This window comes from Notolepis coatsorum (assembly GCF_963971535.1).
Source record: "Notolepis coatsorum genome assembly, chromosome: 10".
NCBI classification, from domain to species: Eukaryota; Metazoa; Chordata; class Actinopteri; order Aulopiformes; family Paralepididae; genus Notolepis; species Notolepis coatsorum.
The window spans coordinates 26,618,445-26,641,617 of record NC_140174.1 but is presented as its reverse complement, the minus strand read 5'-3'; the positions used below and the strand labels follow the sequence as shown (position 1 = coordinate 26,641,617).

General features: G+C 41.9%; 1 protein-coding gene across 2 annotated transcripts in view; it reads left to right on the top strand.

Moving 5' to 3' along the window:
* Nucleotides 1-4,097: 4,097 nt before the first annotated feature.
* Nucleotides 4,098-23,173, top strand: part of kctd17 (potassium channel tetramerization domain containing 17) — a 61,057-nt gene continuing 41,981 nt past the window's right edge. For both annotated transcript variants that reach the window (XM_084322729.1, XM_084322728.1), the window contains exon 1: nucleotides 4,098-4,533. In XM_084322729.1, coding sequence (XP_084178855.1) covers nucleotides 4,159-4,533 — 375 coding nt within the window. In that variant the 5' untranslated portion in view covers nucleotides 4,098-4,158. The remainder of the gene's footprint in view (nucleotides 4,534-23,173) is intronic.

The following is a 23,173-nucleotide window of genomic DNA, read 5'->3' as shown; positions in this document are numbered from 1 at the left end:
CAGATATGATGACGTGTCACATCATGTCAGATCTGACATGACGTACATTAAGATGATACGTAGATTTAACATTGGAGAGAGAGAGAACATGAGGAGAGATAAGCAAGATATGATATCCACACACGATATGATGTAAAACATTAAGAACATGAAGAGAGAGTGAGATATGTGTGTTTGTGTGTGTGTGTGTGTATGTGTGTGTGTGTCTGTGTGTGTGTGCGTCTGTGTACAGACGTGTGTGTATTGTATGTGTGTATTGTGACACAGGGAATGTGTGTGTGTGTCGGTGTGTATGTCTGTGCGACTGTGTGTGTCTGTGTGTGTGTGCTGTGTCTGTGTGTGTGCTGTGTATGTGTGTAAGAGAGAAAAGACACAAGATTAGAACACACGATATGATGTACTGAAATGTCCATCTGCTATCTTGAGGCTGTTTTAAGAACATCAGCCAGACTGTCGCCCTAGTGTCTTTGAGCCCTGCTAGTTGACCTATATTAAACTAGTCAAGACTAACCCCTTTCCTACCTCCACCCTCGTATACACATTTTCCCCAACACTATCTATATGTGCATCATAGGTGCCCCACTGTAGGTTCCTCTCTCCAGCTGGTTGGAATCAATATGAGACTGAAGCAATTTTCCGTTTGGATTAACTATCCTGTGACAGAGAATTAATATTCTCAATTGAGAATGAATGTGGAATAATCAATACATTACATAGCATTGTTTGCACAAGGGACTCACTAAGAACATGGCATTTCGTGTACCGCATTGTGTACCATGTCAAGCACCACGTCCATTGGGTGTGTGAGAGGACCGATGAGGTTAAAGGGATCCTTTTTTGTGAGCAATTTATTTATTGCAATAAACATGTCCATCTTTTAGAAAACGAAAACGAAAAAATTTATAATAATTAAAAATATATAATAAAGATGACATAAGTAGGACCCTGCTCACAACCCACCCCCTGAAACCACCACCATTATCCTATCTCAACCGCCAGATTATTCCACATTATAATTGTTGCCTCCTGGCGGCTAGGTGGTGCAGTGGGCAAGGCGCTCACCACCAATGCAGGAGACGTTGGGTTCGAGCCCAGCTCTCTGCATTGCTATCAGCTTGGCTGGTCGTTCATACTAATACAATTGGCAGTATTAGGGGGTGGGAAGCTGATGGGTGGGGATCGGACGTTGTGGACAGCGACTCCTACAGGTCGGTTGGTGCGCCTGCGCAGTAGAATCAGGAAGCGACGGGGGCGGCGTGCCCTCCAAACGCAGACCCCCGACGCTGAGAGATCGCGCTGTGCAGGTGAAAAGATGCGACTGCTGCTTCCTCGAGTACCGGAGGGGACACGTGATGTAAGGCTTAGTCCACATTGCAGCCGGCTTGTGGGAGGCATGACCTAACAGCGTTCGAGACAGGGGAGGGTAGAATTGGATGATACGAAATTGGGATGGGAGAAAAATAGAAAAATGGGAGAAAAAGTAGATAAAAAATGTGTTTCCTCCTTCCATGTAAGCGGGCTGTGGAAAACTATAAATACACAGGTTAAAGGGATAGTTCAGATGTCCTGGCCCCATTTCCTACTTACCAATGTTGTAGTCGATTGGTAGAATCGGTCCTCATATCACATTGTGATATCAGCACAATCCATGCTGTTCATACTAGCTCCAAGTTAGCCACAGCCTAATTCAAAGTCAATGGGGTCAAACTCCTGTCTGTACTATAATGTCTATACTACTATGCACTCAAGACTGTAGCACTCAAGTTCAACACTTTGACGAACAATGTTACTCACCCTTAGCCGCCAGAGTTGTACCCCTCCTGCTGACTTGTTGTACAGAACTTGTAAGTCGCTTTGGATAAAAGTGTCAGCTATAAATGACTAAATGTAAATGTACAAGCTGACTGAGGTTCACTGAAATCTACTCCACACAGTCCACACAAAGTAGATTTAAGTGAGCTTCAGTCAGTTTATAGAACCCATTGGCTTTGCATTGCTTTGTGGCTGACTAGCCAGAGCTAGTATGGGAAAAAGCATGGATTGTGCTGAGAAAGGACTTGACCGATCAACATCATAATAAACAAAATAGGGTTATAAGGTTAGGGTTAAGGTAGGGGTGGGTTTATACATGAGATACCACCTTTTTAGGGAGTCCCGTTCGCACATACTGTACCATGTAAAGGTACATTTCAACAAGTCGTTTCAGGGTCTGTTTTATAATGACAGACTCATCTTGACAATCAGGGAAATTAGAGACGGAAAGGTTTAGGCATTAATACTTTTTAAGGCTTTTGTGGCTTTGTCTAATTGTATGAAATGTCCTCTCAGGTGTGTAAACTAATGTTAGGCTAGCCAAAGTCATTCAATAAAAAACGATTTAATCTCAATACATTCTAGATAGAGCTCTTTCCCTCTGTGTATGCTCTGACTCTGTAAATTTAGTGATGTGTGTGTGTGTGTTATTTAGGGTGACCAGATGCAAAAAGTCCAAAAGTGGGACAACAGTAAGATTTTGGTGGGACAAAGTGGGACAACAGTACGATTTTGGTGGGACAAAGTGGGACAGATAGATAATGTAATTTTTTTTATTAGAATAACTGCCATGGTCTTCACTGAATAGATTTAAATCAAATGTTAAAGGTTAAATCAAAATAAATACAAATTAAATACCACCTAACATCTGTTTTAAATATTCAAACATCATCACTTGACAGGGATGTCTTGTGTTTGATATTCCCTGTTAACACAGAACTAGGGAAAACAGTGTAGTATAATACAAAAATAATAATACAAATAAATTGTGTTTCTATATTAGAATAACTGCCATGGTCTTCACTGAATAGATTTAAATCAAAGGTTAAAGGTTACCACAGTCGGCTGACCTGTATGAATGGGAGTGTTGTACTGTGTGATAGACACTTGTTATCTCAGCTGCAGTGACCTTGTCCGTCTGGCTATCATTGTTTGGTTTAAAAAGAAACGTATCCATAGATCTGGATGTTTCTTTTTGGTGAGCCACTTTCAAGTGAGACTCACGTCCACTGTGGCGCTTCAAGTTGTATTCTCCTCCATGCGCAATTGAAAACGAATTATGACACAAAACACAGAAAGCCTGCTGCGGATTGCCTGCCATCTGCCTCACCCAGTCATGTGTCGTTTGCCAGTCTTGGTTGTAACTGCAGGTCCGTTTCTTTTTACTGCTTTCCATCTTGAACTAGTTCGCTTGTAATGTTGTTGTGTTTTTTTTTGACCAATCAGATTTGCGATATGAGGTAGCGTCACGACTCAGTCTCAGTCACGTCACAAGCAGGCAAGCAGCACGCTAAAGTACTATAACCAATCAGAGCAATGTGTGTGGACAAGAGGCGGGTTGCTACGTTTACTGTCTGTAGGGAGGGGCTTTTAGACGCATGTTTTTTTTGGCTTCGAAAAGAGGGACATCTTCTCAATATGAGGGACGCGGGACATTTGGTCAAATGGTGGGACAGTACAACCAAAAGGGGGACACCTGGTCACCCTAGTGTTATTATGTACCTTACTACTGTGCTACTACTATACTTATACTACCATGCTAATATGTCTACTCTTTACTATAGGCTATATGCACAATTTCAACACTACCCTTAGCTTCCAGAAATGTACTCCTCCTGCTGACTTGTTCACAATTTGTAAGTCACTTTGGATAAAAGCGTCAGCTAAATTACTAAATGTAGATGTAAATGTGTGTGCGTGTATGTATGTACCGTGCGTGCGTGTGTGCGTGTGTGCACGAATGAATGAATATGAAAACTTTATTTAACAGATTGCAGAATGGGTACATTACAGTACAGCTCAATACACACAATTGTTAAGTGGATGCAGACCAGAGAAAGACGTTTGTCTTGTTTACATCAGGGTCCCCCATTTTAAATTCATAGTGATGCGCGTGTGTGTGTGTGCGTGTGTGTGTGTGTGACTCCGTGTTGACTACAAGAAAACTACAAGACCCAGTTGGGCACGTGTTTGAGGAGGAGGGAGGGGGAGCGGGGGACAGGGCGGAGCATCCTAGTCGGTGGGAACAAGTACAACCCACGACTACCGTACGAGACAGAGAGAGAGCGGTGGATGAGGACCTTGTAGCCCGCCGTCCTGTGAACTTCTATCGGCTGCTGTTCCCTAATGGCAACAGGAGACCAACGGAAACCGGTGCCACAGGCGTTAGCGGACGTCGGTGCGCTCCCCGCTCCCCACGCTCACACTCGCAGTAACAACAACAACAATAATAACAACAACAACAAAGACAGCGAGACGAGTGAAAGTACGACCACGGCCACCGCCGCCAGCCCCACCGACTCGAGTGGGACCGCAGCGCAGAGGAGCGTCGGTAACAACGGCTCTGGGATCATCAACCCCACCGGGGGGAATAACGGGAAATGGGTCCGTTTGAACGTCGGCGGCACGGTGTTCCTCACGACGCGGCAAACCCTACTCAAAGAACAAACTTCCTTCCTTTACAGGCTCTGCCAACAGCAGGACTTGTTGCATTCGGACACGGTAAGTCAGTGTGACGTTAATAATGGGGGGAATTTAGTTATTTTCTCAATTAATTGGCTCGTGCAATTTGCCTAGAATAGTATACCGGTGCGTGCAGCACTTGGAGCCCAGCATGGTGCGAAGCGAACGGCTGCCAAGTCAGATGGAGACACACGTGCCGCCTCCTATCCTATGCATTACTGGTATCATATGGGAACACGGAGAGAGAGCATAACGATGTATACCCTACTCGTGTAGGGCTACATGAATAATTTATATGGTTATGATGATGATGAAGATAACTCATAAATCATGCAAGTTACTATTGTATTATGCCAAGTTGACTGGTATACGTGTGTGAGAGGGAGACACCATGTCCATAGCCTGCAGAGTAGCTACTATTATACAATTACAATATTCTTTTGCTGCACCACTGAGCACAGTGAAACGTCTTCCCACTTCCCAGGTGACCTTCAGCTGTGACCCGAAAGTGGTTCCCCCTCTGCCCCTGGAGACTCTCTCTCTCTCTCTCTCTCTCTCTCTCTCTCTCTCTCTCTCTGTTTTGATTGATTGATTGAAAACTTTATTAACAGATTGCAGAATGGGTACAATACAGTACAGCTCAGTACAGCCGTTCGGGGTAGAACACATAGTAGCTTACTACAAAAACCTAGGGGTCCGCAAGGACGACTTCAAGCTGGAAATGGTAACAACAGATGAGGTACTCAATAAACTGAGCGCCCTCCAACCTAACAAGGCCACTGGCCATGACAACATCCCCTCCAAATTCCTCAGAGACTCAGCAGCCGCCATCACCCCAATCATCACACACATAATAAACCTCTCCATAAAACAGGGACACGTCCCCAAGGACTTCAAAATTGCTAGGGTGACCCCTCTGCACAAAAAGGGCAGCAAATTAGACCCAGGCAACTACCGCCCTGTTTCTATTCTCACCTCCATCTCGAAAGTCATGGAAAAAATAGTCTACGAACAGGTCGAAAAGTACCTAGCGGAAAAAAATCTAATCTACGAATTCCAATCTGGCTTCAGAACATCCCACTCCACTGACACATGCCTTCTCTATTTGAATGACCACATCAAACAAGAGGTGGACGCAGGCAAATACTGCGGCATGGTCATGCTGGACCTACAAAAGGCCTTTGACACGGTCAATCACTCCATTCTGATTGACAAGCTAAAAGCAATTGGTTTTGATAGTCTATCAGTGAGCTGGATGCAATCCTACCTTGAGGGGAGGGAACAGATGGTGGAGGTAAACGGTACCCTATCCCCCCCTCTCACAGTGAGCTGTGGTGTTCCACAAGGAAGCATACTAGGACCGCTACTGTTCCTAATTTATGCAAATGACATGTCGTCAGCTTGTGACTGCAACTTGTTCCTGTTTGCGGACGACTCAGCCCTGCTGGTCTCTGACAAGAACAAGTTACAGGTTGAAAAAACCCTCAGCTCGGAACTAGGCAGAATCTGCATATGGCTCGCTGATAACAAACTATCATTACACATGGGCAAAACAGAGTCCATTCTCTTCGGTTCAAATAACAAACTCAGCAAGACCGACGGCTTCTCAGTTACAGTGGGTGACAATATTGTCACAAGGAAAGATGAAATTACCTACCTGGGTTCCATCCTAGAGGCTAATCTCTCCTGTGACAAAATGGCATCCAATGTAATAAAAAAAGTCAACCAACGAACTCGATTCTTGTACCGGATCTCCTCTCTGGTAAACAAGAATACCCTGAAGACTCTGGCAGGAGCACTCATTCAGGGGTACTACGACTATGCTTGCACCTCATGGTACCAAAGCACCTCAAAGGCGCTAAAAACAAAATTACAAACATCGCAAAACAAACTGGTCAGACTACTGCTTGACCTTACTCCTAGAACCCACCTCACCCCTGCCCACTTTGACAACCTAGGATGGCTTAGAGTAGATGACAGAGTACAGCAACTTGCAATGGGCCTGGTCTACAAGATACACTACACGACCAAGGTACCCATGTACATGGCAAAATACTTCCCAAAGGTCAGTGAATACCACGATCACAACACCAGAGGGAGCTCCACAAATCATGTTAAACCCAGATTCGGCTCAAATAAGGGACTAAACACGTTTCGCAATTATGCCACATCAATGTGGAACGCCCTACCCAAAGCTGTAAAGGAATGTGGATCACTACCCACTTTCAAAACCTCTCTCAAGAGACACCTACGGGAGACTGCAATTCAACACTGGCCCCTGTAAATATCCTAACCCAACCCCCTCCAATGTACAGTCATTTACCTAGTATGGTTTTGTCAATAGTCCAATGTACAATTTTGTTTGTTTGTACAGAGTCTCCCCCCCCTCAATGTACAGTTTTGCTTGTCTATACAGTGTGCCCCCCCCCCCCCCCCAACCACCTCCAATGTAAATTACCCAGTATGGTTGTCAATATCCCAGTGTACCCAACCCCCCCCACCCAACCTCCTCCAATGTACAGTTTCTACGTCAAATGTATATACTCCCTTTTCTTGACTCCTTCTGTATCACAAACAGTACTGTATTTGCAAATCTGGTATGTCATAAATGTATAGATGTAGCAGTACTGACTATCTGTATGTCATGTATGTCATATATGTCCTGATGAATTGAAAATGGGGGACCCTGGTGGAAACAAGACGAAAGTCTTTCTCTGGTCTGCATCCCCTTAACAATTGTGTGTATTGAGCTGTACTGTATTGTACCCATTCTGCAATCTGTTAATAAAGTTTTCAATCAATCAATCAATCAATCAAAACTCAATACACACAATTGTTAAGGGGATGCAGACCAGAGAGACTTTCGTCTTGTTTACATCAGGTTCCCCCATTTTCAATTCATCAGGACATATATGACATACATGACATACAGATAGTCAGTACTGCTACATCTATACATTTATGACATACCAGATTTGCAAATACAGTACTGTTTGTGATACAGAAGGAGTCAAGAAAAGGGAGTACATTTGACGTAGAAACTGTACATTGGAGGAGGTTGGGTGGGGTTGTGTGTGGGGGGGGGGGGGGGGGGGGGGGGGTTGGGTACATTGGGATATTGACAACCATACTGGGTAATTTACATTGGAGGTGGTTGGGGGGGGGGGGGGGGGAGAAACACTGTATAAACAGGCAAAACTGTACATTGAGGGGGGGGGGAGACACTGTACAAACAAGCAAAATTGTACATTGGACTATTGACAACCATACTAGGTAAATTACTGTACATTGGAGGGGGTTGGGTTAGGACATTTACAGGGGCCAGTTTTGAATTGCAGTCTCCCGTAGGTGTCCCTTGAGAGTGGTTTTGAAAGTGGGTAGTGATCCACATTCCTTTACAGCTTTGGGTAGGGCGTTCCACATTGATGTGGCATAATTGCGAAACGTGTTTAGTCCCTTATTTGAGCCGAATCTGGGTTTAACATGATTTGTGGAGCTCCCTCTGGTGTTGTGATCGTGGTATTCACTGACCTTTGAGAAGTATTTTGACATGTACATAGGTACCTTGGTCGTGTAGTGTATCTTGTATAGAGCCATATGAAATCCGTTTTATTATTTTCCAAATTCCATTTTATTTTTTCCCAAATTCCGTTTTTTCCGTTTTAATATTGCAGAATTCTGTATTTTGCTTTTTACGCTCATTTTACCATCAGAAATTGTGTCTAATAAGTGGGAATGAATAAATGTCCACAATTCAATAAGATATAACAGTCTTTTTTAATGTTTTTAAGTGCTGCAACTCAGAAACACAGTTCAATTTTACACAATATTTTTCAATTAATATTGTGACAAAATAAAAATACATATTTCAAGTGTAAACAATAGATACAGCTAGCTACTACTGACATTATCACAATGACAACGTCAGTAACCTAGCTATATCTATTATATTGTGATGAAATATAGTAATGCATAATTTAGGCACCTTTAGTTTATTTCGATTATAAAGGATGGTGTATAATGACAATCGTTTGCATTAAACAAATGGATGGGTGCACTAGATTTAGCAAGAAGCTATCATTTCCATCTATAGTCCTATGTACTGTAACGTTTCATAGCTATTTAAGTTTATTTAGATTGTAAAGGGCAGTGTATAATGACAATCGTTTGCATTAAACAAATGGATGAGTGCACCAGATTTAGCAAGAAGCTATAATTTCCATCTATAGTCCTATGTACTGTAACGTTTCATAGCTATTTAAGTTTATTTAGATTATAAAGGGCAGTGTATAATGACAATCGTTTGCATTAAACAACTGGATGAGTGCACCAGATTTAGCAAGAAGCTATCATTTCCATCTATAGTCCTATGTACTGTAACGTTTCATAGCTATTTAAGTTTATTTAGATTATAAAGGGCAGTGTATAATGACAATCGTTTGCATTAAACAAATGGATGGGTGCACCAGATTTAGCTAGAACTTCTAGAAGCTATCATTTCCATCTATAGTGTTTTGGGAAGCACGGTGTTTCCCCTTGTTTTTGACATGCCCTTTCGAGACCAAATGATCATCGCACGTATTTTTGCGGGTCCAATCACAGTATGTTGACAATATTTACAAAACAACTTATCGCCGGAGGCATAAAAATCATTCGGATACTGCTCTGCTCTGAATTTAGGGTTTAGTGTGGTATTTCGTAGCTTTTTGGATGCTGTTAATACCGGAGCAGCTACACGCTTGGAAATTGCTGTGTTGTTGTGAAGCAGTGTGGAAGTGACGCGCGCGGTGTAACACGCTTTAGCGTCCCGGTCATGTTTGCTTTGCACCAAACGTTCCACCGTTATCCCGAAAACGGAATTACAGTCCAAATTATGGCAAATTCTGCAATATTCCACGTTTAACAGGTAATTCCATTTTTATTGCTCAATTCCGCGATTCCGTCCGCGATTCCGTGATCGCGGATTTCATATGGCTCTAATCTTGTAGACCAGGCCCATTGCAAGTTGCTGTACTCTGTCGTCTACTCTAAGCCATCCTAGGTTGTCAAAGTGGGCAGGGGTGAGGTGGGTTCTAGGAGTAAGGTCAAGCAGTAGTCTGACCAGTTTCTTTTGAGATGTTTGTAATTTTGTTTTTAGCGCCTTTGAGGTGCTTTGGTACCATGAGGTGCAAGCATAGTCGTAGTACCCTTGAATGAGTGCTCCTGCCAGAGTCTTCAGGGTATTCTTGTTTACCAGAGAGGAGATCCGGTACAAGAATCGAGTTCGTTGGTTGACTTTTTTTTATTACATTGGATGCCATTTTGTCACAGGAGAGATTAGCCTCTAGGATGGAACCCAGGTAGGTAATTTCATCTTTCCTTGTGACAATATTGTTACCCACTGTAACTGAGAAGCCGTCGGTCTTGCTGAGTTTGTTATTTGAACCGAAGAGAATGGACTCTGTTTTGCCCATGTGTAATGATAGTTTATCAGCGAGCCATATGCAGATTTTGCCTAGTTCCGAGCTGAGGGTTTTTTCAACCTGTAACTTGTTCTTGTCAGAGACCAGCAGGGCTGAGTCGTCCGCAAACAGGAACAAGTTGCAGTCACAAGCTGACGACATGTCATTTGCATAAATTAGGAACAGTAGCGGTCCTAGTATGCTTCCTTGTGGAACACCACAGCTCACTGTGAGGGGGGGGATAGGGTACCGTTTACCTCCACCATCTGTTCCCTCCCCTCAAGGTAGGATTGCATCCAGCTCACTGATTGACAAGCTAAAAGCAATTGGTTTTGATAGTCTATCAGAATGGAGTGATTGACAGTGTCGAAGGCCTTTTGTAGGTCCAGCATGACCATGCCGCAGTATTTGCCCGCGTCCACCTCTTGTTTGATGTGGTCATTCAAATAGAGAAGGCATGTGTCAGTGGAGTGGGATGTTCTGAAGCCAGATTGGAATTCGTAGATTAGATTTTTTTCCGCTAGGTACTTTTCGACCTGTTCGTAGACTATTTTTTTCATGACTTTCGAGATGGAGGTGAGAATAGAAACAGGGGGGTAGTTGCCTGGGTCTAATTTGCTCCCCTTTTTGTGCAGAGGGGTCACCCTCGCAATTTTGAAGTCCTTGGGGACGTGTCCCTGTTTTATGGAGAGGTTTATTATGTGTGTGATGACTGGGGTGATGGCGGCTGCTGAGTCTCTGAGGAATTTGGAGGGGATGTTGTCATGGCCAGTGGCCTTGTTAGGTTGGAGGGCGCTCAGTTTATTGAGTACTCATCTGTTGTTACCATTTCCAGCTTGAAGTCGTCCTTGCGGACCCCTAGGTTTTTGTAGTAAGCTACTATGTGTTCTACCCCATAAAGCCCTGAGTGGGAGGGTAGTTTGTTTACCAGTGTTGTGGCTATGTTTGTGAAGAAAATGTTTAAGTAATTGGCTACATCCAGCTTGTCTGTGATGAGCGTGTTGTCCGTTTTTATGTTTATGTTTGAGAATCTGGTTTTAAGTTTTTTACTGCATCCTAGTTGATTATTGAGTAATTTCCAAAGTTCACATGGTTTGTTTTTGTTTTCCTCAGTTTTGTCATTGATGAAATTCTTTTTTGCAGTTTTGATCATGGAGTTTACGTCGTTTCTTAGTCTGTTTCTTTCTAGTTTGAGTTCAGTCACGTGGACTTGGAGTTCACTGCTTGTGCTTTTGGTAAGCTTTGACTGACTTTTACGAAACTCAGAGCATTTTTTGTCTCTGGTTTTCATAGCGGCCAGTATTTCGGAGTGCATCCACGGCTCAGCGCTGTCACTGCCCTCTTTTTGTCATCCTCATGTACTCTTCACCTCTCCTACTGCTCCTCTGAGTCCTTTCTTGTCTCATCCATTCTCAGCTATCTCACTCTTTCTGGAGGAGGAGTGAGGTTACGAGCTTCAGCTACGAGTACAGTGAGGCAGGTAGTTATGAGTACATTGTAAGACATTCGTAAGCAGTAGAGATACGTATGGATTGAGTATAGGCAGCAGAGTTCATACAGTATAGGTTGAGTATAGGCAACAGAGTTCATACTAGTGATTCTCCTAGTTATTTGTTTCTCTCCGCCCCTGCATACATGCGCGCGTCCGAAGGGGGGGAAACAACAACATTTTAAAGAACACACGTATAGCTGCTACGTAACTCTTCGTGACCGTGGCCACTGCCTGAGTCAGAGATTATGGAGAAACGGAACTAGACAATCCTCTTGCTTCCCTCAAGTCACCAGAGTGGCAATTTTGGCACAAGTTATATAAACAATGAGACGGCAACAAGTCCCATCATCACCCATATTCTCTATTTTCTATTGATATTGAGATAAGTAAGGGATAATGTATAGCTACGAGGTCATTGTCGCAAAATAATTGACAGACACGGAGTTTAAAATACAGAGGCGCCTCGCCGAGGTGTTTTAAACGTCAGTGAAGGTCAATTATTTTGCTACAATGACCGAGTATAGGCTATACATTATCCCGCTTATTACATGGCTAACTTACTAACAATATACCTAATTCATTTTACGAGATCAAATGCAGACGCAGTTCTGTTCTGTCGCTCCTGCTGTCATCGCCGGCAGCTTGCACTGATGACTGAATGCAGCTGTGCATATGCTGAGCAGCTGAAACAGTGTGTGTCAGTGGGCTTGATTACTCCAGCTGCGAAAAACAATAATCACAGGTGGTTATCGAAAAATTATTCACTGCTGTCGGGGGCTATTGACCAATCACAATCAAGCATTTCGGCGAATGTTAAAACGCCATGTAATAAGATAAGATATTCCTTTATTGATCCCCTTGGGGACATTTGGGTGTCATAGCAGCATTGGGGAGGTGGGATGGGAGGTATGGGCAGGGTAATAGTAGAAATACATAAATATAGGCAATCAAATTCTATCTGAATATAAAAATATGAGAAAAATAAACTGTAAACAATATAATTAACTCTGAATATAAAAATATGAGATATTGGTTATATTATACGTTACAATAAATATAGGCAATAAAGAATATACTTATGAGTAAGAGTAAAAGTAAACAGTATACACAAGGTACCCTTTAACTGGCATGATATACATCATACGTTGTAGTCCGTGCAGGTTTTGGTGGTTAAGAGTCACACACTTTTAGTGGTCAGACATACCTAATAGTTCTCGAGTTCTGCAGCCGTTAGTTCTCCAGCTGCTGGCTGCAGTCCATACCTCTGGTTGTGGAGACTGATGGCCGCTGGCACGAAGGACCGACTGAGGTGGGGGGGGGGGGGGGGGGGTGGTGGTGGTGGTGTATGAGTCTGTAGCTGAACGTGCTAGATCTGAATTGTATGTGTCTGGGTCAGGTTCAGCACAAAAAGGAAGCATTTCCAAAGAAAACTTGCTTCATCGACAAAAACAACCATTAGCAAGGCTTCTCAGCTTCTCACGTCGTCAAGAATCAGAATCAAGAGGTTTATTTGTCACATGCATACCAGGGCATACAGTGAAATGCGGGTGGTCTTGCCCGCATTGATTGTGCAAAATACAATAATAAAATAGGCATGGAAAAAAATAAACATAGAACAAATTAAATAGGTAAGACACAAGATATGCATGGTAAAAAAAAATTCCATGCTGAGTTCCTGAGAAACTGGTTCCTATATAGTATATACACTACTATACTATATACAATTTACAATTTTAACTCTTAATGTGTCTAAACTATACTATTAGTACCTCTTTCCTTAAAAGTGACTTTCTATTTTTATAAAGTGACATTTTGTTCAAGTGATAGTTTTAGCGGTTGCCGCATGAGTGTTGTGTGTGTGTGTCTGTATGTGCTCATGTGTACTTGTGAGTGGAGAGTTCAGTGTTCTGATGGCCTGGGGGAAGAAGCTGAGCCGGAGTCTCTCTGTTCTTGCAGCGTGTGACCGTAGGCGCTTGTCTGACCGCAGCAGCTTGTTGTTGGGGTGGTGGGGGTCTTTCATAATTCTGCAGGCTCTGGATTTGCACCTCCTGTTATAAGTCCTGCAGGGGTGGTAGTGCAATACTCGTAGTTAGGGCTGACCTTCGAAGCTTTTTTTGGCAATCGAAGCTTCGGGGCCGAGCTTCGATTTTAATTCGAAGCTTCGGAAAAAATAAAAAAATAAATATTTTTTAATTTTTTTTTTAATATATATATATATTTTTTTATCTTATGTTGTGGGACTTGTACAGCACTTTCGTAAACTTTGTTGTTTTTAAATGTGCTCTATAAATAAAGTGGGTTGGATTAATTAATTAAGTAGCCCCTTTCGTGACTGTGACGCATCCAACAAGGTTTCACTCGGCTGTGTGATTTAATTCAAGGTGGATCGCTGTTGTCGTTTGAACAACTTCAGATTTCATGGGAACTACCAATCCCCCAAATCAAGAATGTTTAAGATGAATGAAGTAAGATTTATGAAATATGGCCTGTGTAGACTAAACTATGCACAGAATTATGTCAGTCTACAAGGTCCGGATTCTACATGGTCCGGCAATGTAGACCTTGTAGACTCCACTACAGACCAATTATCAGTGAATGTTCATGCATTTTTAAGAAGGGCAACTTCCACAAAAAAACAAAGAACTCACCAAAACATCTCAGTAGCACCTTATCTAAATGTTATATTTCATATATGGAGATTCATATTTATTTATGTATTGCATGCATTTCTACATTTTATTTCCTATTTTGTTTATTCATCCCAGTATCTTTCTTTCTTATGTGTGGAATTCTACAAGACGCGCACACACACACACACACACACACACACATTTAGTCATTTAGCTGACGCTTTTATCCAAAGCGACTTACAAGTTCTGTACGACAAGACAGCAAGAAGGGTACAACTCTATCAGCTGAGTAACAATGTTCATCAAAGTGTTGCGTGTTACAGTGTAGGTTAGTTTATTAGGACAAGTGCATGACAGTAAGGTTAGTCAAGTTTTTTTTTTTTTTTTTTTTTTTTTTTTTAATCATTTCAGATAATGGTTGAAGAAGTGAGTCTTTAGTTGACGGCGAAAGATTGGACGGGATTCGGCTGTCCTAACTGGTATGGGTAGTTCACACACACACACACACACACACACACACACACACACACACACACACACACACACACACACACACACAAATCGAAGTAAAAAAAAAATGGTTGAAAAAAAATTTGTTTGAATTTTTTTTTATATATATATATTTTTTTTAACTTCGATTTTTTTGTAATGTTCGAAGCTTGTGCCATCGAACGAAGCTTCGAAGTATTTAAGACAGCCCTACTCGTAGTACGCTCTGCTGAGCGCACCACTCTCTGGAGTGCCTTCCTGTCCTGTGCCGTGCTGTTTCCAAACCAGGCAGTGATGTTTCCAGTCAGAATGCTCTCTACAGCCCCGGAATAGAAGGAGTGGAGTATCTTCCCCGATACTCTGAACTTCCTTAGCTGTCTCAGGTGATAGAGGTGCTGTTTCGCCTTTTTCACCACAGAATCTATGTGTGTAGACCATGTCAGGTCCTCTGTGATGTGGACTCCCAGGTACTTGAAACTGCTCACCCTGTCCACGATAGCCCCGTTTATCCACAGTGGCGTGTGTGTCCCCTGCTGTATTCTCCTAAAATCTACGATCAGCTCTTTGGTTTTACCAATGTTCAGGAGTAGGCTGTTATCCCGGCACCAGCGTGCCAGTTCATCAACCTCCTCCCGATAGGCCTTCTCGTCATTGTTAGAGATCAGCCCCACTACCACCATGTCGTCCGCAAACTTCATTTATGGGCAATTGCCAATGTGGTCTTATCATGAGAATCAAGCTACCGTTTGTTTCTGCAATGATCTCATTTGTTTACACCAAGGTATCACAACCAATCTGACAATGATATCTTTTTGTTGACAATTCTCCTTGTAGTAGCCGTAACCCTATCTTTTTACAGAATCATTATGTTGAAAATGACAGTTGTCAGTGCCGAAAGCCAACAATCTGTTGATCGTTATAAATCAAGATTCCATAGTCTAACGATGCCAAATACAATGAAAATCTAACCGTGAGCTTAAAAATGAAAACCGAATAATGGATTTGAATCGTGACACCCCGAGTCAGGGCAAAAGGTCAAGCCTGGTTTTGTGTGAGGTGCCTGGTTATATTAATACATTGTCGTTAACAATATATTTTTAGCCCTAAATACAGGGTGATTTCTGTTGGAATGATACTGTAGTGTATTTTTATATAAACCAATATGCCTATTATACCAATAGCCTATGCCCATTTTATATTCTAGTTTAAGCATCTGGTGAGAGAGGGAGTTACAGTAGTACTAGTGACCTTAGACAACCTTTTAGGTTCAACTTATGGCCAAGCATGTCAAAACTGAATTGTAGGAAAGGAAAGACCAAAGAGACAGAGTACCAAACGATCTGTGGGGAGTAGGGGTGTAACGATGCATCGATTCATCGAAATGCATCTATTCTAGTGTTGTCAAAAATATCGAAGTATCGATACATATCGATACTGAATATTTAAAACGGCTTCAATACTCATTTCCCGAAGTACCGATACTTTCTGCAGTATCGGTACCAGCTGGCTTGCTCCCGCAAGTTGTTGACAGACAGACGCGCTGCCAGAGCCTTGCCCTTCCGCCTCCTCCTCCTCGCTCAGAGCAACAGACACAAGCTGCTGCTGCAGCCTCCTCCCCTCACAGCCGGGCAGCGCAGCCCTGTCTTCAGTTTGTAAACAACGCTATTATTAGCTAACGTTAGCTGTCGTTCCTCCGTTAGCTTAATGCTAGCTAGCTGGCCACCTATTACTTCATGGAAACGGAGTAACGTCAAGCCGAGCCCACTACACGGCACGCATGAACTCGACACAACTACCCCGTTTCCAACGTTAGGTCTAGCGGAGCCGGAGCCCATCCTACACCAGTACACACATGAACCCGACACAACGTTACCCCGCCTCCATGAAGTGTCCAATTAGCAGCAATGTTGTTGAAAATGTAACGTTAATAAATGCTCCGAGCATAGCTCCGGAGAACTATCTCTCTCTCTCTCTCTCTCTCTCTCTCTTACCCTTGTTTTCCGGTCATAACTAGAAAGGTGCGCTCAGTAGACCTAAAATCTCTCTGATCTAAAGATAAACAAAGGGTTTTAAAAGTGTATTTATCTTCTCGTATAGTACCAGAGAGAAGCTGAGAAGAATCAACCAGCAACAAAAGCAAAATTTGTAAAAAAAAAAAAAAAAAAAAAAATATTATAAAAGAAATTATTATAATTTATTTTTTTTTGGTATTGAAAGTATCGATACTTTTCAAGGTATCGTATCGAAGTCGAAATTCCAGTATCGTGACAACACTCATCTATTCTAATGTGTTAGAATCGATGCATCGATTTGAATATGTTAGAATCGATTATAATCGAAATTAATCTGTGAAAAAAAGATTTTTTTTTCTTTTTGTAATTATGTTTTTTTTGTGTGTATTGTTTTTATTGACTTATAGTCCATTCATGCTGAGTGAATCAGTTCCCCCAGCCACATTTGTGTATTAAATTTTTTTTGGGGAATTAACTGATAGAAAATTTATCGAAAATTAATCTAATTGAATCTAATCGTGGTCAAATGAAGAGATTTCATGATGCATTGAATCGTTGCCTGAATAATCGTAATCGAAATTAATCGTTGTGAGGTCGCATCGTTACACCCCTAGTGGGGACTGGGGAGTGTTTTGCTTCCAAGGATAAAAAGGAGACTATGGCCTAACAAAAATAATGGTTTGGTTCTGGTTGCCGACCGACCCTGCCGCTTTAGGTGCGACCCAATTTATTTTGAGTTTAAAAAAAAAAGAAAGAAATTTGTAATTTTAATTTTTTTTTCTCAATAAAGTTTCATAAAAATCTTAGTCAAACCTTTAGTATTATGGATATTAAACATGCTGGCAGAGTACATGCATCCATGTTGTCGTGAACATTTTAATTAAATAAAGAGATTCCCTATCCATAGTCGCTGTGGGAAGAGATAAAATAAAATAAAATAAATTCCCTACCTACTCATGGCCTTAACTGACAACCAACAGGAACCAAACAATATATTTGTATATTATATTATATGTGTCACAGATGACTCGGACAACTCAGAGAGGTTCCACTAGGGGTGGACGGTATAAACGGTATACGGTATAACCGGTATGAATTTGCGCTACGGTATGGATTTTGACTATACCTTCATACCTTGTAACCAGTAGACTAGAGCAGCTAGTCACGACTCACAGCAGTAGCAATGACGTTAACATTACTTGACGATTCACTCGACGTTTGCAGTGGTCGTTGCATAGTGTTTAATTGTACAGAGTTTTTCTCCACTTGTTCATGGACCTTGCCATAATAGTTTTGGCATTTCAATTTGGCTAAGGAGGCTGAGAGGAGACTTGATTTAACGCAGCAACAGGGCTAACGTTAGCTGCTAAGCTAACTCACGTTAGCCACTAAGCTAACGTTCTAACGTCACTCTGCGGCACAGTTCCATTAGTGAGGAAAGATGGGGGGGGTTATATTGACGAGGCTTGACAACAGAGGTTCAAAGATAACTTCACATTTATTTGGCTATTTATTTGGTTTCTTTATATAGCTTTATCCATTCTGGGCTGCTCCCGTTTCTGCGTGTTGACAAATCCTGGTGTGACATCATCACCTACGGCATTAGGAAGCTCAAAACTCAAACCTATTACATCACACTCTCTCGCTCTCTCTCTCTCTCTACATTGTCAAACATGTACACTGAAGTTAAGTTATGTTGGAGTTGTATTGTGTTTGAGTTGTTTGAGGGAAAGAAACCTCCTGTCCTGCTGTAGTTTTTATTTTCACTTTGTGCCGCTTGATTTGATTGTATTTAATGAAGTGTTTTTCAGAGATGGAAGTAACTTGAGAAAAGGTTTTGCATTTTTCTATTGCAGTTTTGCACAATAAATGTTCTTAAAATACCTCTGTACTATGTGAAATATGTCCTAGTAATACAAGAGTACAGTAAGCTGCCAGTGTTTTACCCCTTCAGAAGCATTATATAGACATTTTAAGATAAATGAATATACCGTGATATATATACCGTTACCGTCTATGCTTCACATTATACAGTGATATACATTTTAGATCATACCGTCCAGCCCTAGGTTCCACGTTTCCGAGTGTCATCATTTTGTTAAAGATGATTTTTCGGTGTACATTCAATAAACTTTGTTGAAACTGCATCGAATGGAGTCCGGGACGGCCTTTTCATTCTCTTCAAAACAAATACTCTACAATACAAAATCAGTTAGTTAACACTAACAGTTAGACCTACTGTACCTACTGTCCCCATATCAGCACTTTCTCAGAGAAAGTCATCAGATTCCACGCAGGCTTGTGATTCTACATCAGTACACCCAGTAGCCAGTACTCAAGTGGAATGATGATGCCTACAGGCTCAAAGCTTTGATGTGTGGAGTAAACGGTGTGATCTTTGAAAGGAGCTGCCTAGTATCCCAATCCCTGTAGGTGCCTGGTATCCCAATACATTAAAATCTTCAAAACAATCTCTGTAGCAGGCGGCGGCGCTCCATTAGGTGAAACCAGGCTTTGTTGCTGCTGATCCTACGTTCTTTTGGACACAGGAACGCACGCTTGAAGCTAAAGTTAAACTACCCAGAGAACAAGAAGTTCTGACTAGTTTTATTATTTATTTATTTATTTTACCCAAGAGACAGGAGACTGATTCTCACAGGAGATCCTTTGTAAATCCACTGGCGTCGGCGTGAGTCTGTTAAGAGGTTTTGTTTTGAACACACGCGCACAACGACGTACACACACGCGGTCTGGGTGTGTACGACTCCTTTAATAAGATTATTGTCCTTCTGTCTGGCACCTCAGGGAGCTCTCTCTCCCCCCTCCCAGTACCTCCTGCTACTCCCTCTGTTGCTAATGCCACCCCTGCTGCCCTCTTCTGCCCTTGCGGATCGAGGCTAACGCACAGCAATCCTGAGCTATTGCCAGAGTAGGTGATCGGGTGGAAGTTGAGCATATATGTGACCGAGCCCAGCAGTTCGTGGCACAACTGTCATTTTTTCCGATTTTTACAGATTATGATAGTACAGAATGTAAGCTTTTAAATGATGCGTCATACATTGAAATGAAAATATTTGAAGAAGATATGCTCTAGTTAAACCTCAATCAAGTCTCAGAGCAGAAGAAAACGGAGAAAATCCAATCTAAAGTTGCATTTTTAACACCATGGCAGTCAGGTACTATAGGTGTCACAAACTACCTTTTTTAAACAAAGGTTTTTACTATTTAGAGATACTATAACTGTTCGCTGTTACAGTCAATATGTTCTTAAATATTCAATATGGAAAAAAACGACCCCCCCCCCCCAAAAAACATAAAAGAAAAAAACATTTCATTCATTTTCTTGCAATCTGACCTCCCGACATGAGTCTCTTACCGCTGGGCCCGGTCACAAATGGTTATTCTGCTGAAGGTGGAGGGAATGTGAAGTGGGCGGGCAGTTAAGACGGTTGCTATGCGTCTCTACGGACGCCGGTCGCCATCTTTCGAGGTTCACCGGCATACATTTGTAGAATGTAGAAAAACTGAGGTAGAGATGGAGAAAAAGAATGCTTGGATGTTTCCCAGGATGGTGGGGATATTTTCTGTGGAAACTTTTCACACTAACAAGAAAAAAGAAAATCCTTTTTTATATTTTTAAAGAAAATCTATTTATTGAAATTTTTCTATTTAAACACACCACAGAAAATGAACAGAAGATTAAACAAATAAACCCACAACACACCCGCCCTCCCCCACCCCCTGCCGCAGCTCAACCGCCTTCCACCCCCAAGATCCCCATCCACCCCCTAATCCCAGGACACACACCTCCCCCGCATCCTCAAAACATGAAGATTTTGATTTTATTAGGGATCCCCATTAGCTAGTGCGATAGCAACCAGCTAGTCTTCCTGGGGTCCACACACAAAAAAAACATACAAAAACAATCACCATTGCAAAAACAAAATTATTAAAAGTCAGTACACACAATGCATAATGAAACTACTGTAACAATTAAGATAGCTAAAATTACATTAGTGTAAAACAACAGTTAAAAACAATTAAAAAACTATTAAGATTATTTTTTAAAGTGAATCTACTGTAAATGCAGCAGAGGTTCCGAGGCAGGCCATTCCAAAGAGTTAATGCTCTAAAAATAAAAGATCTCCCCAAAGCGCTGGTTCTAGGACCTGGCAATTCAAGCTGCCCACTACTGGAACCTCTAGTCAAGTGTAATGCTCGTACACAGTATTACTAAAAACAACCTGATTATGTATAAAAACAGGAGTTTTACTGCTCATGACCAACTTGAACAGCACAAGTATATTAAAAGACAATCTATTTTCAACGTTAAGCCAAGAGAGGCGGCCATGCATACGGCTCACATTAGACCTTAGTGAGCAGCCCAGTACCAACCGTGCTGCCCTGTTCTGGACCACCTGGAAGCTTCCTGAGGTCACCACTGGCAGCAGATGACCACATCGCAGAGCAATAGTCAAGATGACATAAAACTAAACTTTGCACTATCTGACATAAAAGGGGATGGGCAACAAAAGAAGCACATTAACCTGGAAATACCAATTGTGCTTCCCATTTTTAAAACAATATAATTAATATGCTGAGACCAAGACAGAGTGCAATCCAGCATAACTCCAAGGAGTTTAGTACTTTCAACTTGTAGAAGAGAAAATATTGAGTATGAAAAAATGACAAATTAATAAATAATACTATAGTACTACAAAGCAAAAGTAAACAAGTAAATAAAAAAAATAAAAACAATACAAAAAGGGGAGGGGGTTGGTAGCTGTAGCTCAGGTCCACATCACTCCACTGCAAGTATCAGGGTCTGTGCAGAGCTGATAAAGCCTCCAAGTTTTCTCAAACCTGGCTAAAGATCCTTTCAATGAGGAATGTGTTTAGTTACTTGACATCAACTTCACATTCCCTGTTACACTGAGCGTAGGAAACATTAGGAACGCCTGGTCTCTCCATAGACTGATCGGCTGAATGATCCTTTATTGATTATACCTGTTAAATCAGTCATGAAGGAGATGTGTAGGAGGATGCAGGTCAACAAAGGACATTGTCTTTTTTGAGACAAGAGACATGGGTTGTTACAACTCTGTATTAGGATGGTTTCCCTAATGCTTTGTGAGTTAGTTAGGTTGGTTAACTTGTAATACTCTGGTGAGTATACTACCTGGCCTGCATGGTCCTGCTGTCCGCTGGACACAACTAGCTTCAGATTAGATTAGATGCAAATGTACAGTATTGTCATTCATTATACAGCACAAGTACAGTACAACAAAAATAAGTTTGCAAATGTAACAGTAAAGTTCAATAGTAATATACAATGTACAGGTGATTTAAACTGGGTATAAAATATATAAATTAGTACTACTGGGTAGGGATGCACGATAATTATCGGGCCGATATCAGCAATTATGACGTCATCCCGATAAACCCGATAACGTTATTAATAGCTCCGATAATATATAATACATTTTTTGGTTAAAAGAAATCCGTTGTGGGTGGATTTGGATGAAGGGCGCTTGTTTTGCCAGTACTGTGGTATGACTGACAGCGTGTGGTTTAGGAACGGGGAGTTTTACACAAATCCAGCGCTCCCTTTCTTGGCTGTGACGTAGTCACGTTACATTCGGAGACACAGTCGATCTGCCAATTACGTCCCTCCGCTTGCACCCACCTCTTCTTCTTACCACCAATCAGAAGCCCTCGTTCGTTTATTTACCTCCGGATTGTCGGCCATTATTCTACTCGGAGCTATAACGTTAGCTGCTCCCCGCCAGCCACATTGACAAGTATCAGCGCTTATACATTACTGGCAAATGTCTTGTTGCACTTGTGGCAACGAGCGTTGTCAGCATCGACTTTAGTAAAATAGACCCAGACTCTTTTTGAGGAATTTAAACGTCGCAAACTAATCTTGTTGGCCGTTTTCTATCTCTCCTCCCTCGGTCTCTCTCTGCCTGCGCGAGCGGGCTGTGCTCTTACACACACTCACACACACACACACACACACGCACACACGGGTGCTGTCGAGAGCAGAGCTGTCTGTACTCGGCAGCACCTGTGTGTGTGTGTGTGTGAGTGAGTGAGTGAGTGTGTGTAAGAGCACAGCCCGCTCGCGCAGGCAGAGAGAGACCGAGGGAGGAGAGATAGAAAACGGCCAACAAGATTAGTTTGCGACGTTTAAATTCCTCAAAAAAAAAACTCCATAATTTCTCGAGTACCGATAGCAGTACAGATGACGTCGGAGCTTATAAATACTAAAAAAAAAAAAAATTGATTAAAAAAAGAAAATATATATATACATTTAAAAAAAAATTATAATACAATAAATATCGTTATCGGCTTAAGGAGCATAAAGTTATCGGTATCGGTGTCAAAATCAATATCGTGCATCCCTACTACTGGGTGGGTGTAGTGCTAATTAGATGTACAGAGTTGTAGTATTGTTATGTACAGTGATACAGGTATAAAGACAGTAGGGCTGTCTTAAATACTTCGAAGCTTCGAAGCTTTGTTCGATGGGCATGGGATTCGAATGGGAAAATAAAATGTTAATGTGCCGGGAACCGTCTTTAGACGTCATTCCCGGCCATGCTCAAGTTG